Genomic DNA, 16,245 nt, shown 5'->3' with positions numbered 1-16,245 from the left:
AAACCAAAACCCAAAAAACACCACCAAAAAAAAACCAACCCGAAAATCGATCATACCACATTCTACCCATGTTTCCTAAACTTTCAGAGCTCTAAAATGAACTGGCACAACACAATACATTCTCACATGATCTCATGCGATACATCCAATTCACCTACTCTGAGAAGAGACAAACTTTCTCTTAAAGGTTCTAGGATATGCTACTAATAAATATCAAGGCTGTCTAAAAAGAAATAATAATAATTTTTAAAAAAATTAAGTCTTTCATTACTAAAAAGAAAATGGTAAAATTTGCTCTGAAGCACGCACAGTTCACTCTGTTTTATCAAGTAACTTGGGAAATAACAGACACATGCAGAGTAGACAAGAAAAATCTAAATTATCTCTTGGAGAAACTAACAGGAAGCCAAAGCAAAGAAACTAATTTTTGTTGTAGAATGAATAATCACTAAAAACAGTTTTAATAAAAGATCTTGTTCTGAATGAGATCATTTCATCAGATAAAGTACTAAAACTCCATAAACCTGTTAGGGATGAGTTTTAACAGCTAGAAATTTCAACTTTTAGTCACATATGCAGAGCCACGCCCCCCCAAAGTTGGGGCAGAGGGGAAGGGCAAAATAGTGTCAAACAACTCCTGCCTAAGACCACTTCTGAAGCAAAGCAGTGTATTTTAAATTTTCCACACTGGGGCAAGCAAATCTAACTTAAGGAACTCCACTGTATGGAAGATCCTAAGCAATGACTTTATCGGCCAGTAACATATGAAGACACTTTTCACATGAAATGCACTGGTCAGACTCTGCTACGAACGTAGAGACCGTACACTCTGTTCATCCCCAAGTATTGTGTAGGACAAGGTACAGATGTGCTCCATGATCATGATTGGATGCACTCGATTTAGCAACTGCTGACATAGTATAAGAAAGATCTTTGAAAGCAGAACTTAAACATACCTTTACGTTCAGTTACTTGAGCAGATTTAAAGCAGCCTTGAAGGCAATGGAGGCACAAGTTTGACACACATCTGTAAAAAGACAGTGCCACACATTCCAAAAGTCCTATTTGTGACTTTTTACCACGATATAAAGTCAAAGACGTGCCGTTTCATAGCCTCAGGTCTGATTCCTGGAAAGTAAAGCACTGCTATAGCAGACAAGACTTTCAAGCTCCTGTGAACTCTGTTCAACGAACAAGGATCAACAGCAGATTCCTCCTTGTTTACTCAAACTTGGCCTGGCAAATAGGAACAACCCTTAAATTTTCTGCCACAGGAGATGGACAAGAAACTTGACTTGGCCAGTCACAGAGGCAGACAGCCATGTAGTACTGACCAATCTGTGACTACAAGGAAGAGTTCTGAGACTGGAAGTGTCCACTGCAGAGCACAGATCCTGTCCCAGTGCATCTTTCGGGGTTTTGGGTGTTCTTTTGGGTCTTTTTTTGGCAGTAGGTGTTATCAGGTCTTGGTATGAAGCTACATGTGTAAGCGGCTCATCTGGACGCTAGCTGAAGCAGCTGTCTTTTCTCCCCAGAGGGTCCAGCTGTTTAGTTCTCTCTTCAACTACCCTCTAAGATCGGTTCCCATTCCAATCTTCCACAATACTCATCACAGTGAAGCAGACACAGCAGAGGAGTAAAATATCGCAAATCTGGTGAGACTGGTGACTGACACCTCTTACAAGCCTTACCTCACAATGTATTACTGGTTGCGCACTCTGCAGAGGGTTAAAAAGTCTGACGTTAACTACACCACAGCTTTCTCACGTCACAAACACAACTTTATCTAATCCCTTTGTGTGCTTTTTTAAAAGAGTGGCAACTGGAAATTTCTAGCAGACCCATTTTTAAAGGCTGATGAAACAGTTCAACCCTCTGAGGTGAAAAATGACACTCGTCACATCTTATTCAGGAAAATAAGATGACCAAGACAAAGAACTGACAAACAGTAAAAGGTCCCACATTTTAACATTAAATATTGAGACACAACAAAGTAGCCGCAAGAGAAAGGATATAGACAACTGGGTTTTCTTCCAAAGCAGCACACACTACAAGGTATTGCCTTTGCCACTGCTAAGACTGTAGCTACAAAAAACTTTTAGCAGAGGATAAAACAAAGCAGAAGTTCAAAAATTAAACTGGAGAAAGATTAAAGAAACTCTACTCTCAACCTGCCAAAGTGCTTAGAGCACCACAAGACATGCAGAAGGGAACTGCAATGAAAGCCCTTTTAAAGTTTAAAAAAACTATCAGGGTGCTCTGGTCCTCTAGAGCACTGTGTATTTATGTCATCAGAAAATTGCACATCAAGATAAAGAGGTGACATCCGTACTTAGAACACGCCAAATCACTTGAAGATACTTCTACCTTGTCACTGTGATAGATAATAGCCTTTTATAGAAACACCACCTTTTCCAAACACCTAACCTTTACCTCTTCAAAAGTAACATTTACAGGCAACAAAGGACCTTCCCCACATAGAAGGAACAAGGTCTAAATTTAAACTCATTCAGAAAAATCAAAATGCACACTCCCTATAAAAACAGAGGACCACGATGCAAGAATCACCCCTACTTCATTCCATACCTACTGAGAATATGCAAGAGAAAATATCAAAATAGGAGGAAAGAAATGCGCTGGATTAAGATTATTTTCCCCTCAAAAAGATTGGGAAGAGTTTCAACCATACTACTGAACAGAATCATACATTCGACACATGCGTCTTATACCTGTTCGGTAGATGAGATAGAATGACACCTCACCTACATTTTAAACACACCATCTTTGGAGCCAGTTCTAAAAACTTATGTATACTCTTTTCACCAAATCATACCACTGTTTACTGTGTGTACAGATTTTGATGGCTTTAAGAGCAGATTTCACAGGTAACCCAGCCAAAAAGTTGAAAGAGTTATCTTTACACCTCCTAAGTTTCACAATCAACACTTAAGAGACCCTGGAGGCACAGTTCGTTTCAAGCCCTGATGACAGAGCTCAAAAGAAAAACATGACTACCAAACCCAAGATCAGAAAAGAATAAAGCTCTATGACCGTATTTTAAGAGAGGGAGACAGACACAAGCTTATTCAAGTCTGCAGTTTGGTTAAACAAAGCTATTCAAAGCCCTCTCTTCCCCTCCTACGTGCCATTAATTTGGTGTTTACACCAAAAGAGTTAATTTTATTTGTAGAAGCTGCTTCCTCTTCAGGAACTGAATTTAGACGGGCTCTCTGCAGATCAATCCAGTCGGAACACACAACATCGAGTATCCAGCGGTATGACTTGCTTTCAAAAAGGGCAGACAAAGGCCATGCCCAAGAAGACTCACAGCAAAGGATTATATTTTTCAGTCATCTCTGAATTTTGATGGTAAATATTACCTCTGCCAACTTAACTGATACTCACTTAAGAGAAAATTACTCTATTCGTCCTTTCACGTACATGCATGTCTTACCTCATACATGACTTGTCCTGATGCCAAGCGTTTTCTGTCACCAAATGCTAGCTGCAACAGGTGTAAACTCACAACATCACCTTCACTGAAAAGGGCATAAATTATGAAATTTGATTACAAAGCTGCTTTATAGTCCTCGTTATCATTTAATTAGATCTAGACTACTGAAGTTTTCTTAATAGCATGCTCTTGCTGAGAAGAAAAACAGCACTTCCTCAAACACAGCAGTTGGCCACATTTAGCCGCTAAAGCATAAAGGAGGAAATTTTGACACTGACAGCTGCAGAGGCAAACGCTAACCAGACAATGTGAAAGCTTTAAGATGTTGTATGGACCAGAGATTGTTGGAAATAGCTCTTCACAGTCAACAGTTCTCGAGCAAAACTGCTCTGAAGTCAAACTTAAGAAGACTGACACTCTACAAACAGCTGAGCTGATTAAATAGCTTGCTGATGCTGAGAGAGAGATCTTTCTCCCCTCCCCTTACCACCAAAGTTCCAGTCCCTCTCTTGCATACACTGCACCCTTCCACGCACTGATCTGATTCAGTAGCCCAGCAGGAAACCACTGACTTTGCTGCTCAACAGTGACTGTCCTCTGCCAGGTGAGCTCAACTGGTTCATCAAGGCTCCCTCCACAGACTGCTAAAGCTGGCACAAGGTAATCAGCAACACTGTCACCTCCCTCCTTTAGGGGCAGCAGGCTGTTACATGGGCACGCTCAGGGTTCTAGATCTGCAGCCTCAACTAGAAGTAGTTGAGTGGTATTTTAATACCACGGTGCGAATATCAAACAAATCATGAAGCAGTCATCAAGAAACAGAGGAAGGCATTTAAGAATGCAAGCACAAAAACATAGCCACTGTTGCTTTGCCTTCTGGCAGAAGGTAGGAACTAGTAGGCCCCTCTTCACATCTGTTACAATGCCATAAAAATTGCATTGTAAGCTTAATACTTTCCATACCTGAAAGAGACTCCTGCACAGCTGAATAAACAAAACAAATATACATGCATCTGCTGTATGCGAACAAATATTTAAAAAAAAAACAAAAACACCTCCGTGGCTTATAGTTAGTTTTTATTCACCTTTCCTGTGTAGACTGAACAGCCCACAAGTAGCAACAATTACGAGGATCGTTCTCAGGCTCTTGAAAAGTAACAGCATACACAGGAATCCTTCCTCCTTCAAGCTGAGAGTGGTGCCTACAGGTTGAAAAGAAAAAAAAAAAAAAAAAAGGAAAAGAAAAAAGGTGAGCCTACTGACCCTAACTGTTTGTAGAAGGGTAGAAGCATCTTCCAAGAAAAGAGCACCTTACATGCTTATCCTCAAAGTAGAGAGGATCATACTTCCACCTCAAACATGCAAGTCAAGGAAGCGACTACTTTTTAATGCAACAGTCAAGAGCTGAGGAAATTACTGTCCATCAAACGCAATAACCTGGGTTTATCTCCTCCTCTGCCTGAGGAGGAGGACGACAAACATAAATGATTACTGCAGCTGCCAGGCAAAAGACTGTTCCTGCTGTTGTAGCCTACTTCAATATTGAACTTAAAATGCAGCGTGTCTTCTGAAAAATTTCAGACAATGCCAAACAGAAGTAGTTTCTCCTTTCTTTACTTGGATTATGTAAAGCATTTTTCTTCCGGACTTCGGAACCTTATTTGTACCTGCACAATCTATTCTTCCCACCTCATTATTCCTCCACTGTCTGTTGATGCCTCCAACAGTTTCTGCTGGGTCACTGCAGATTTGCTTAAGTGGATCTCAATTGGGTCAAATATTTCAAGTGAGACTGCTCTTTGGCAGTTAAAATCGCCTCTTAATTTCTCTACTACTTCCAAAGCTACACGTCCCTTATTTTCAGCCCCAAGTGTTCCAAGCAAACTTTCATTTGCATGCATCATTGCCTTGGAATGGCTCAATCCCTTATTTCGGTCAAGGCGGAAACGTAGGAAAGAATGTATTTTCAGGCACAGATCAGCTACTGATTTTTCATGTCTCACTACTTCCATCCCAGACACTTGAAAGAATATTAGCACCAAAATCACATCAACAACACACTTAAGCCTTTCGGTGTATGCCCTAATTGCAGGAACTGGCTCTGAAAAGTAATTTTTAAAATCTCTTTCATCGAAATGACACACATTTCCTGCTTTCACGGAATACTACCGATAGAAAAAACTGTCCTATAGAATCAGCTCTATCGCACCCTAACTGCCTGACAGAACCCAAAGAAGCATGTTTTCCACACTTCCTCAAGCCACACGCACAATAAGCAAAAACAATCCCAGCCCGCCGGGGAGAAAGCGGTCCACTTAAGCTGTGTATGGCTCAAGAGTTCTTTCACAAGAGGATTTCTAAACATTCCAAGATTAGACCCAGAATTTCAGTCCCTGAAAAAGCTCTCCTGACACTAACATACTTCCGCCTTAAGCAAAACATTGAGACCCCTGCACCTCCAGGCACGGCCAAGTGCCAAGGCCTACTTACTCCCTCTTCAAAGCTTTCATATTCCATAGGGACAGGTAGCCGTCTGAAAAACCCACAACAAGCTGGTTGCTTCTGCTTATGTAGCACAGGGTTGATATTGCTGCTCCTGAAGGATCTTGTAATTGAAAGCAGAGATGTCTCCCTTCTCTGGTCACGCTTTCTCTTCTTTGTGGAACTTCAGCAGGAATTCTAGTGGCAACTTCTAGATCTACACACACAAAACCACACAAGAAATTAAAACGGTATGCCATTTATGTTGCATTTGGAACACCCACGCGACAGCGCGTATCCTCTCATTCTACCGTCCCAGGAAAAATACCCATTTATGCAACACTTTTTTTTTTGACAGTTCCATTTCGTACGTATTCAAAGAACATAAGATCTCTCTAACCAGACAGGTGCTCCCACTCCTATTTCAAAACCAGGTAAAACTGCAACCTTCACAGACAAATTCTTCTTGGCACTCTGTAGATCAGGACTTTGGGCCTCATCATGAGGCTATATGAAGCGATACCAACTCCTGAAGCCGCTGCTGTAATAGCCAAAACAGCGTATGCCATCTGAACACACAAATGAGACATTGCATTCATCCAAACGCACGACTTCTCCTAAGTCGCATTTATTTTAAAAAACAAGCCTAAAAAGTGCCCCAAGTCCATTAACAGAAGCAGAAGAACATTCCCAAGAAATAGGGCACCTCTGGCACAACTTCCGATCAGGCAGCTGCACCGACTCAGATGGTAAAACTCCTACACCGCGCTGGCAAGAATCATAGTGACAGAGGCATCCTGCTGGGAGGGGGCCATTTCTAACATTACAAGGCCTATCAGCCACTCCCATTTTTAACCCGTTCAGGGCTAGACGATGTCAAACCACCATCTGTAATCCACAGTCATAAATGCCTGCACACTAGTATCTTCAAAGCGCGATGCATACCGTTTATTTGAAAGACACACGTTTTCTTACCTTTAAATTCAAGTTTAAAAACTGCAAGCTTACCCGATGCTTCTATTTCATTCTGACTGCAAGACACATCATCCAAACAAAGGTCAACCAGAAGTAGATGACCAACATCTGTAGCCACTGCTGCCACTCCAAAGAGCCATCGCAGACTCTGATGTAGGTGCCGAGTGCTCACGTTGGCTCCTCCGTGATTAGTTATGGGTTCCACAGCAGTCACCTACAGGAAAACTACAAGTTAATATTTAAGCTGTTTGACAAGCTAAAAAGCAGCAATCATTCAAAAGTGAAGCCAGAATGACCCCATCACAAACAAGAAACTAAATACTCCCGTATTTAGTTTTTAAGTCGTAAGACTTAAAAACAAAGCATTGTTTCCAACTACATCAAGGGGAGGAAAGAAAAAAAACCAACCACCCACCTGTGCAAAAACCCATCGCTGCTTTCCATTTACTAGCTTCCCTACAGTTATTTAACAGAATCAACTTCAGCGGTGCATTCTACTATCACAGCTTACCCATTTCCATTTTCTACTTAGAAGTAATTAACTCACACAGAAACACAGAAAATCTGTTTGTTATATGCAAGAAACTTTATCCTATTCAAGGGACGTGAGAAAGACAAAACTAAATCTAGCTCTCCTGCCACTCACAGCCCAGCGGCACTGTGATACCGTCTGCGCCTTCTTTGCCAAAGAGGTATTAGGATAAATCACAGCTCCAAGTCAGATGAGGCAGCGGTCAAGTTGCATGGCAGACACTCCATTTCCATGGCACTGAAACATTTGCCCAAAGTGTCGAAGGGAGATACTAGCTTAGTCAAATTTACACTAGTCCTCATTTAGAATTAAAATAACAACCAGATAAAGTCAAGAAAGTCTTAAAAGCGCACCTACGCTTCTAGTAATGTTAACACAACTTTAAAAAGCCAGCCTAAAACAACAGCCAAAAGAACAGCAGCTTGTTAGATAAAAAGCTACTCCAACTAAAGAAGCAGCCCACGCTGCTCTTTAGCACACAAAGCGGTCTGCGTGCAACTTCACTGCAAGGTCTTTATTCAGGCAGACCTGGCGGCACCTGCAACGCATCCCAGGGCAATACTGACCCATACAGCAGACACACAACCACAGGAAGACTCCTGCACTAAAGCTACACAACAAAAGAACACGGGCTATCCTTTAGCCTTCTTACAAAATGCAACACAATCAAAGCAGAAAGCTTTACGTCAACAACAAAGTTCTACGTGAAAAGAAAACAACAAAGTCGGTGACCATCACAAGGTAGTCCAGGTTTTTTTATCCCCACCACCACCCGAGGTGGGGAAAACTAAGCAAACCCCCGAGCCCCAAAGTTTTCTCCTCGCCCGTGTCAGGCTCTTGCTATGACTACACTGCCTGGCAATCTACTACAGAATTTACCTTTCATCTTGGTCACAAGAATTCTCATCTTAGAAGTACTTACAGTAATTTAGACAACTTTATTTTGTTTCAGATTTCCTATAAATCGAATTAAATCTCCCATATTCTCTGCTACTCGAAGGACTATCCAAAGGGTTTTGATTATTCGAGTTCTTGCTGCTCCAAGTTTGACTCTTGTGAGGAAAGCAGAAATACTGTACGTATCTTGCTGCACAATTAGCCAAAGTTCAGGTGTTGCTTCTAACTTCTTTTTCTTTCAAGATTTTTTTTTCATTGTACAACTGGCTCCAAATGAATCTTTTCCATTTTTGCATACAGTCTTCCAAAAATGTTTCCCCATTTTAACACTTCAATTTTCCATGTAGAAGCTCCTGAAACTGCGTATTTTTCCACTGCACTATGCGCTGGCTTTTCATATTCTCCTACACTGCTGCCAACTCATTCTGGGAATGAACAAAGAAAACTTTTCTCAGCTCACTGACTCTGAATGCTACCCTTCTGCTTCACAGAAACCAGGAACATTTGTGAAAATACCTTTCAATGGTTCTGAAATATACAACAATTATAAACTAATTTAATATAATTAATGTTTTAAATTCAGATTTGCTTTTACAAGCATCCGATTCAAATAATACTCCACTAACATTTTCAGTTTCCTGCTGCACTTCACATGTATATCCAGAGGGCAATTAAAGATGCTCCCACAAAAAAAAATTATGCTAGAATTCTTTCCATGCTTTTGAGTTTGGTTTTTTAACCTAATTCCTTTACTCTCTGAATGACTACACATCTACTCTTACACTAAAAGGTAGTCATACAGTCACTATAAATACCCTGTATTAATACACTAACGGCTTGACACCTTGGCCAGAGTTAACTCTAAGTTAGCATTAATCTGTACAACAGTTGTCCACAGAAGATCCCACATGGAAAATGGTCCAGAAATTACGGTGCTCACTAAAACCTTGAAACAGTATGACAAAAACTGCAGGAAGTGATGTTAATAATAGATCTGCATTTTACTTTTAAAAATAATCACTGTGAAAATCAGAGAAACATTCAGGCAGATTAAAAACTCCTATTATGTAATCTATAATTTGGAAGTATGAGGTACAGAATAAATTCAAAACATATGGACAGTGGCCAAGTGCCAGTTTTATCTATGTGTTTTTGCTTACCCATACGCCCACTCACAACTTCAAAGTTAACAGTCCAACTAACAATACCTGTGTCCTGTCTGTGCTGATCTGACTAATTTAATAGCAAAAAGATAAGACGCAAAATGAAACCAACAGACCAAACAGGCTTGTAATCAAGAGCATTCAGGGCATAAGAGCAAAAATTCAGGTAAACTTTGGCTTTATTCCAAAATTCATAACCCTTATCACACAACAGCCAACTTTCCCCTCAAGGCTTCTTCATATTTTCTCCTGAACCCCTTTGTTGTGGTGTAGGAAACCTCCCTACTACAACTGACAGTTATAACTACATTCTATTTCAAATCACTTCTGTAGACATAGATTCAATGCGTGAGGTGATCCTTCTTAACCTTTCCTTTACAAATGCTTACTACTAGTGATGACACTGTAGCAGTACCGACAAACAAAACTCCACCTGTATTCTAGCAAGTCAAACCAAACCACGTTATGGAAAGCCGAGTAATAAAGAAGGATTTACTTGTTGCAGATTCTACAATTATAAAAATATAGTGAATCTTGATGTTCTATTAACTTCTGCTGATTCTTGTTTACATTCAGATAATGAGACTTAGGGGACATTCCATCCTTTGAGTTTACAGGTTACAGAAGGCAGAAAAAATTGGCAACATTACACCAGTGTATCCCATCTACACAAACACAATATTCAATAAGCAGAGATTCAACGACTTCAGACTGAAAGGCAATCTTTCAACAATCTGTCTGATAACTCAGTAAAGGCTCTTCTTCCCTCTCCTATGTCAACACAAAAATGTGTTTGGCTCTCAAGTCACCCGCTTGCTAGACACATTCCCATGAATCTCACACTAAGTCATTTACAGCACTATGGAAATCTGAGATATTTGAAAGACGGTATTATGACAGAAAGTAACCATTTCGGAAATGTATATTACAGACACTTTAATGAGTGTTTTGTTTTTGTTTTGTTTTTTTCTTTTTCACTCTGGCCAAAAAAAAGAGAGTTTTCAATGCCTTTTTGTGGAAGTGGGGAATTATGTAACTACATCCTCTACAATAAAACCAGAAAACTTGGGTTCATCTTTATCAGTAAACTCAATCTTTATCAGTAAACTCAAAAGATAATGGTACCGTTAAGCCCAAGATTTTACATCAAGGCTCTCTTGACTGGATACTCTGAAGAGAGAGTATGTTAATGCAATATAGAAAAAATACGTCCTACAAAGAGACGCTCCAAAGCTTTTCCTGAAACAGGATTATGCAGCACCTAACAACATAAAAAGCTTCATTTCTCCGATTCAGAAGTACGTACCCTTCCTGGAAGAACAACTGCTTTAACCACTCTTGATATTCCAAGGTCGTACAAACATAGAACACTTCCCTCTGCTTCTTCCAAGCCAACCAGCAGTCCAGTTCTCTTCTGCCAGGAAAACTCCTTTACCACACGAACAGTGGGAGGCTGTTCATTTACTCCACTGAAACGGTATGCAGAGAGCCGCTCTCCTGTCACAGAGTTCACTACCTCAAGCTGAGGACCGCACGCCAACCATGCCAGGCCATTTCTCCCTGTAAGAGAAAAGGAAGCTGACTAAAGCAAGTTTCCAACAGGAGACTGAAAACAACTGGGGGGGCGGGGGGGGGGGGGGGCGGAAATCACAGTCACTGGCCCTTTCCTTCAATAAAAGTACCTAACAGAGGAAGACTGACTTACCTAATTCTGGTCAATTCTTTAACATCACCCATTGAAATCCCCAAGCAATACATCTTAAAATTAACCACCTTATAATTTTGCATTTTTACTTGTCATTCCTGCACTGAAGAATTTTGATTGTTTGGGATAAAGATTACAATATACTCGTCTACACTCTTTATACCATATTTGGCTTGCTTTTGCTCTAAATCATCTAAATACATACAGGAATACAAGTCTTAAAGCATACTTCAGATATAACAAACCTAAACCAATTCATTTTAGTTTATGAATTTGACTTGACACGTGCCTACTTTGAGCAGGGATTAGGACTTCACCAAGAACTTATCTCAAAATGGGCAGTGCATGAGTAAATTCAAACTTTTACACATACTGATCACAGCAAGAATTTAACACATTTTGTTTCACTGAACTACTTCAAACTCAAAGGAAGTATTAACTCAATTACTGCACTTACACTCAGGTACAGAAATTCTACCTGATTCTACAGAAGCCTAAACATCCAGCTAGGCAGCCAGCTGTACTTTCAGATCACCTAGAAAGTCACCTGCCTAATCTGCTTAGCCACTTTCAGCACCTCTCACTGGGTACTCATCTGCATCCTATTAAGCACTATGGAAATATGGCTGCAGTGCTTCACAGCGGTATCCTCTTCCTTCTGTTTTCATTCAGACTAGAAAAGAAAAAGCAGGGGGTTCTGCCTCTGTAACGCTATAGAAGAACTATTTCTGCACGTGATGTTATGATGGTCATAGAGCTTGAGCTGGTACAAATAAATACAGCCCAAAACAACACTATTACTTTTTGGAAAACTGCCTTCTATTTAATTAGAAATGAAGGAGGGCTCACTGACTCCACAAGTTTAAGTAAATTAATTTTAAGTAAATTAAATCATAGAATCATAGAATCATTTAGGTTGGAAAAGACCTTTAAGATCATCCAGTCCAACCATTAACCTACACTACCAAGTCTACTCTAAGCCAATCAAGGGTAGACTAGACTAAACCATGTCCCAAAGTGCCACATCTACCCGTTTTTTGAACACTTCCAGGGATGGGGACTCCACCACCTCTCTGGGCAGCCTGTTCCAATGCTTGACCACCCTTTCCGTAAAGACATTTTTCCTAATTTCCAACCTAAACCTCCCCTGGCACAGCTTAAGCCCATTTCCTCTAATCCTATCACTAACTACTTGGGAGAAGACACCAACACCCACCTCACTACAACCTCCTTTCAGGTAGTTGTAGAAAGCGATAAGGTCTCCCCTCAGCCTTCTCTTCTCCAGGCTAAACAACCCCAGTTCCCTCAGCCGCTCCTCATAAGGCCTGTGCTCCAGACCCTTCACCAGCTTCGTTGCCCTTTTCTGGACATGCTCCAGCACCTCAATGTCTTTCTTGTAGTGAGGGGCCCAAAACTGGACACAGGATTCCAGGTGCGGCCTCACCAGCGCCGAGTACAGGGGGACAATCACCTCCCTGCTCCTGCTGGCCACACTATTCCTGAGACAAGCCAGGATGCTGTTGGCCTTCCTGGCCACCTGGGCACCCTGCTGGCTCATGTTCAGCCAGATCTCGACCAGCACCCCCAGGTCCTTTTCAGCCAGGCAGCCTTCCAGCCACTCTTCCCCAAGCCTGTAGCGCTGCATGGGGTTGTTGTGACCCAAGTGCAGGACCCGACGCTTGGCCTCGTGAAACCTCATACAGTTGACCTCAGCCCATCGGTCCAGCCTGTCCAGGTCCCTCTGCAGGGCCATCCTACCCTCCAGCAGATCGACACTCCCACCCAATTTGGCGTCATCTGCAAACTTACTGAGGGTGCACTCAATCCCCTCATCCAGATCATTGATAAAGATATTGAACAAGGCTGGCCCCAAAACAGAGCCCTGGGGAACACCGCTCGTGACCGGATGCCAACTGGACTTAACTCCATTTACAACTACTCTCTGGGCTCAACCACCCAACCAGTTTTTTACCCAGCAAAGACTATGCCCATCCAAGCCATGAGCTGCCAGCTTCCCAAGGAGAATATTATGGGAGACGGTGTCAAAAGCTTTGCTAAAGTCCAGGTAAATGACATCCACAGCCTTTCCATCATCTACCAGGCGGGTCACCAGGTCATAAAAGGAGATCAGGTTGGTCAAGCAGGACCTGCCTTTCATTAACCCATGCTGGCTGGGCCTGATCCCCTGGATGACCTGCACTTACCTGTTGAGTTCACTCAATATGAACCTCTCCATAATCTTCCCCGGCACCGAGGTCAGGCTGACAGGCCTGTAGTTCCCCGGGTCCTCCTTCCGGCCCTTCTTGTAGATGGGCGTCATGTTGGCAAGCCTCCAGTCATCAGGGACCTCCCCTGTTAACCAGGACTGCTGATAGATGATGGCAAGTGGCTTGAAAAGCTCCTCTGCCAGCTCCCTCAGTATTCTTGGGTGGATCCCATCTGGCCCCATAGACTTGTGAGCGTCTAGGTGGCATAGCAGGTCATTAACTGCTTCCTCCTGGACTATGTGGGCTCCATTCTGGTCCCCATCCCTATCCTCTAGCTCAGGGGCCTGAGTACCCTGGGGATGACCGGTCTGGCTGTTAAACACAGAGGCAAAGATGCGCAAGATTGGTGCAGGTTGTTCTAATTTCAAAGTTTAACTATGCTAATGTCTTCACATTACCATTTCTAATAGTTAAAGCCTCCTTTTTGTTCTCTCAAAACCTGATGCATCTTAACAGCACCAACCTGACACAGTTGATCCTATGACCCTATGCTTCGAGTAACCTCCAGGCAATAACAGCTTTATGCCAAGACCCCATTTAAAGGAGAACACTCACCTCCAGAAAACTTCCCGCACAGTGGAGAATCTAGGGTTATCTCATCTTCCCCCAGTGCCTGAATAGTCACCTCTGGGAACTGCAGCAGACTGCTTGTTACCTGAGCCGTTAGGTCTCGCATTCTTCACTGTAAATAAAGACAAAAATGCAAAAGTAGACTCATGTCACCCATAAGTATTTTTCAGACTGACAACAGTTTCATCAGTATGCAGTGAATAATCGCCTATCCATCTCCTGTAGCTCTTTTCCTTCAAAAAATGGCACTCAAGACAGTTCTTGATCTCACAGCAGAGCAAAAGGAGAATCCTTTGCTTTTCTGATGCCTATGAGATCACCAACAAAAAGGGACGCAGAGGTGTTGACAAGATAAAGAACAGGGAAAAACCCAATATGCTGAGTTCGAGTCTACTCACATAGATCAGTAAGATGCAGTCTGAGAAAAATCATATTTCACCGAGCTTCTCAGCGATGGGTATAAGTTTCCATTTGTCCTTTCCCTTGATTTTTTAATTTATTATTTATTGTCAATTGTTTTCTAGTAGATTTCACGCATCATTTATGTCTTGTTCTCTTTTTGCATGCTTATTTTGAACATTAAAGAACACTAAGCTCTTAACTACCTTCATTCTCAAATTTTTCCACAAAAGCTACTGTTGATATTTTCACATGACAAGCAATACAGACTTTCACAGCTCATCAGTCAGATAGGAGCTTTCCAGACACTTACGACGTAAACGTAACACAGCGCTTTAAAGCACTGATTTTTTTCTATACTTAAAGCCTCACATTCCTTACTCCGGTCCTTTCCTTCCTATTGCATGTCCTTACCACATCTCGGCAGTATTTCACAAAAGTTTCTAAGCCTTTCAGACAGTTTCCACACTGCTGTAGGTGCTCCACAGAGTTCACATTTCAGTATGTCAAGGTAGATTTTTTCATGGAAAAACTTAAAAGCTGAAGTGATTTACATGATGAAGTAGGAGGCTTACCTGCCTCCCCCACCTCCCTCCACCTGCTGGCAACACTCCTCCTCACGCAGCCCAGGATACCGTCAGCCGCTTTTGCCGCAAGGGCGCGTTGCTGGCTCACGGTCAACTTGGTGTCCACCAGGACACCCAGGGTCTTTACTGCCAAGCTGCTTTCCAGCTGGGCAGCCCCCAGTATATACCGGCGCACGGGGCTGTTCCTCCCCAGGTGCAGGACTTCGCGCTTCCCCTTGCTGAACTGCACGAGGTGCCTGTCAGCCCATTTCTCCAGCCTGTCAAAGTCCCTCTCGATGGCAGCATCACCCGCCGGTGTATCACCACTCTTCCCAGCTCTGTACCATCAGCCAGCCTGTTGAGGGTATGCTCTGCCCCATCGTCCAGATCAGTAGTGACAACACTGAACAACCAAGCCCCCCCCGCCCCCTGCCAAAGTAGCCTATTTTAAAATATTCAGCTGGTCAATCCTGCTTTAAGGGAGAACATTGGCTATGACAACATATATTAAGGAATTTTAGAAAACAGCGCAAAATTCCAAAAGGAACGTATGCGATTGCAGTGACTAAAAAAAACTAAATCTTTTTTGTAAATAAGCATGGACATGCCTAAAAAACAAGTCTGCGTGGTAAGTACTTCATGATTACTAACAGAATATATTCTACTAGTAGCAAGATAGTTTTAAGAAAAAGAGCAAACAAGTATCTTCCGGTAGGGCAGGTAACAGCATTCAAGAAAAATTCCCAACTGCATGCTCTCCGTGAGTCACCCTGAGTCACCCTGCCCTTGCCACTGCCTACCTGGACAGGCCAAGAGCACACAGCTTTGTGTGGCCAAACTGGAAATCAAATTTTAAGATACTCTACTGGGGAGATTCGCGTTTAAAAACAAACCACTCACCTCCCCAAACTCCCCACCAAATCAGAAAGAATTCTCTGGTGGAAGCTCACACCTTGACACAGCACAGGCCTGTCTACAGCACACATCAAATGTGCTTAGCACTCCAACAGAACTATCAAATAAGTAACACCCCAGCACCTGAACCATTCATGTAACTTTAAATTTAACCATGCTGCAGTTATTAACTGCGTATAAAAGCACGTGAAAATGCTGGAGCATCAGGCGTGCCCAAGTTTCCTCTGGTAAGCCAACGGGCATTCTAAATATTTTTTTTCTAGACATCTGGCTTGGCATTATGGAACTAGGAAGGTAAAATCCATAATGAATTATGAACAA

The 16,245-nt window shown here is 42.1% G+C and overlaps 1 protein-coding gene across 3 annotated transcripts in view; it reads right to left on the bottom strand.

The window, feature by feature from the left end:
• LOC142593160 (protein ELYS-like) overlaps positions 1-16,245 on the bottom strand; it is a 50,906-nt gene that overhangs the window by 31,229 nt on the left and 3,432 nt on the right. For 2 of the 3 annotated variants that reach the window (XM_075706689.1, XM_075706690.1), the window contains exons 2-7: positions 14,030-14,156; positions 10,809-11,062; positions 6,944-7,124; positions 5,945-6,152; positions 4,540-4,656; positions 3,455-3,539 (exon numbers count right to left, since the gene is read on the bottom strand). In XM_075706689.1, coding sequence (XP_075562804.1) covers positions 3,455-3,539; positions 4,540-4,656; positions 5,945-6,152; positions 6,944-7,124; positions 10,809-11,062; positions 14,030-14,150 — 966 coding nt within the window. In that variant the 5' untranslated portion in view covers positions 14,151-14,156. Of the gene's footprint in view, positions 1-3,454; positions 3,540-4,539; positions 4,657-5,944; positions 6,153-6,943; positions 7,125-10,808; positions 11,063-14,029; positions 14,157-14,442; positions 14,480-16,245 lie in introns of those variants that run through there. The other variant, XM_075706688.1, reaches the window with a different exon arrangement.

The sequence above is a fragment of the Pelecanus crispus genome, chromosome 3, assembly GCF_030463565.1.
Source record: "Pelecanus crispus isolate bPelCri1 chromosome 3, bPelCri1.pri, whole genome shotgun sequence".
In the NCBI taxonomy this organism is placed as follows: domain Eukaryota; kingdom Metazoa; phylum Chordata; class Aves; order Pelecaniformes; family Pelecanidae; genus Pelecanus; species Pelecanus crispus.
The sequence above is the reverse complement of the archived record's forward strand: the minus strand, read 5'-3'. Positions and strand labels throughout refer to the sequence as shown.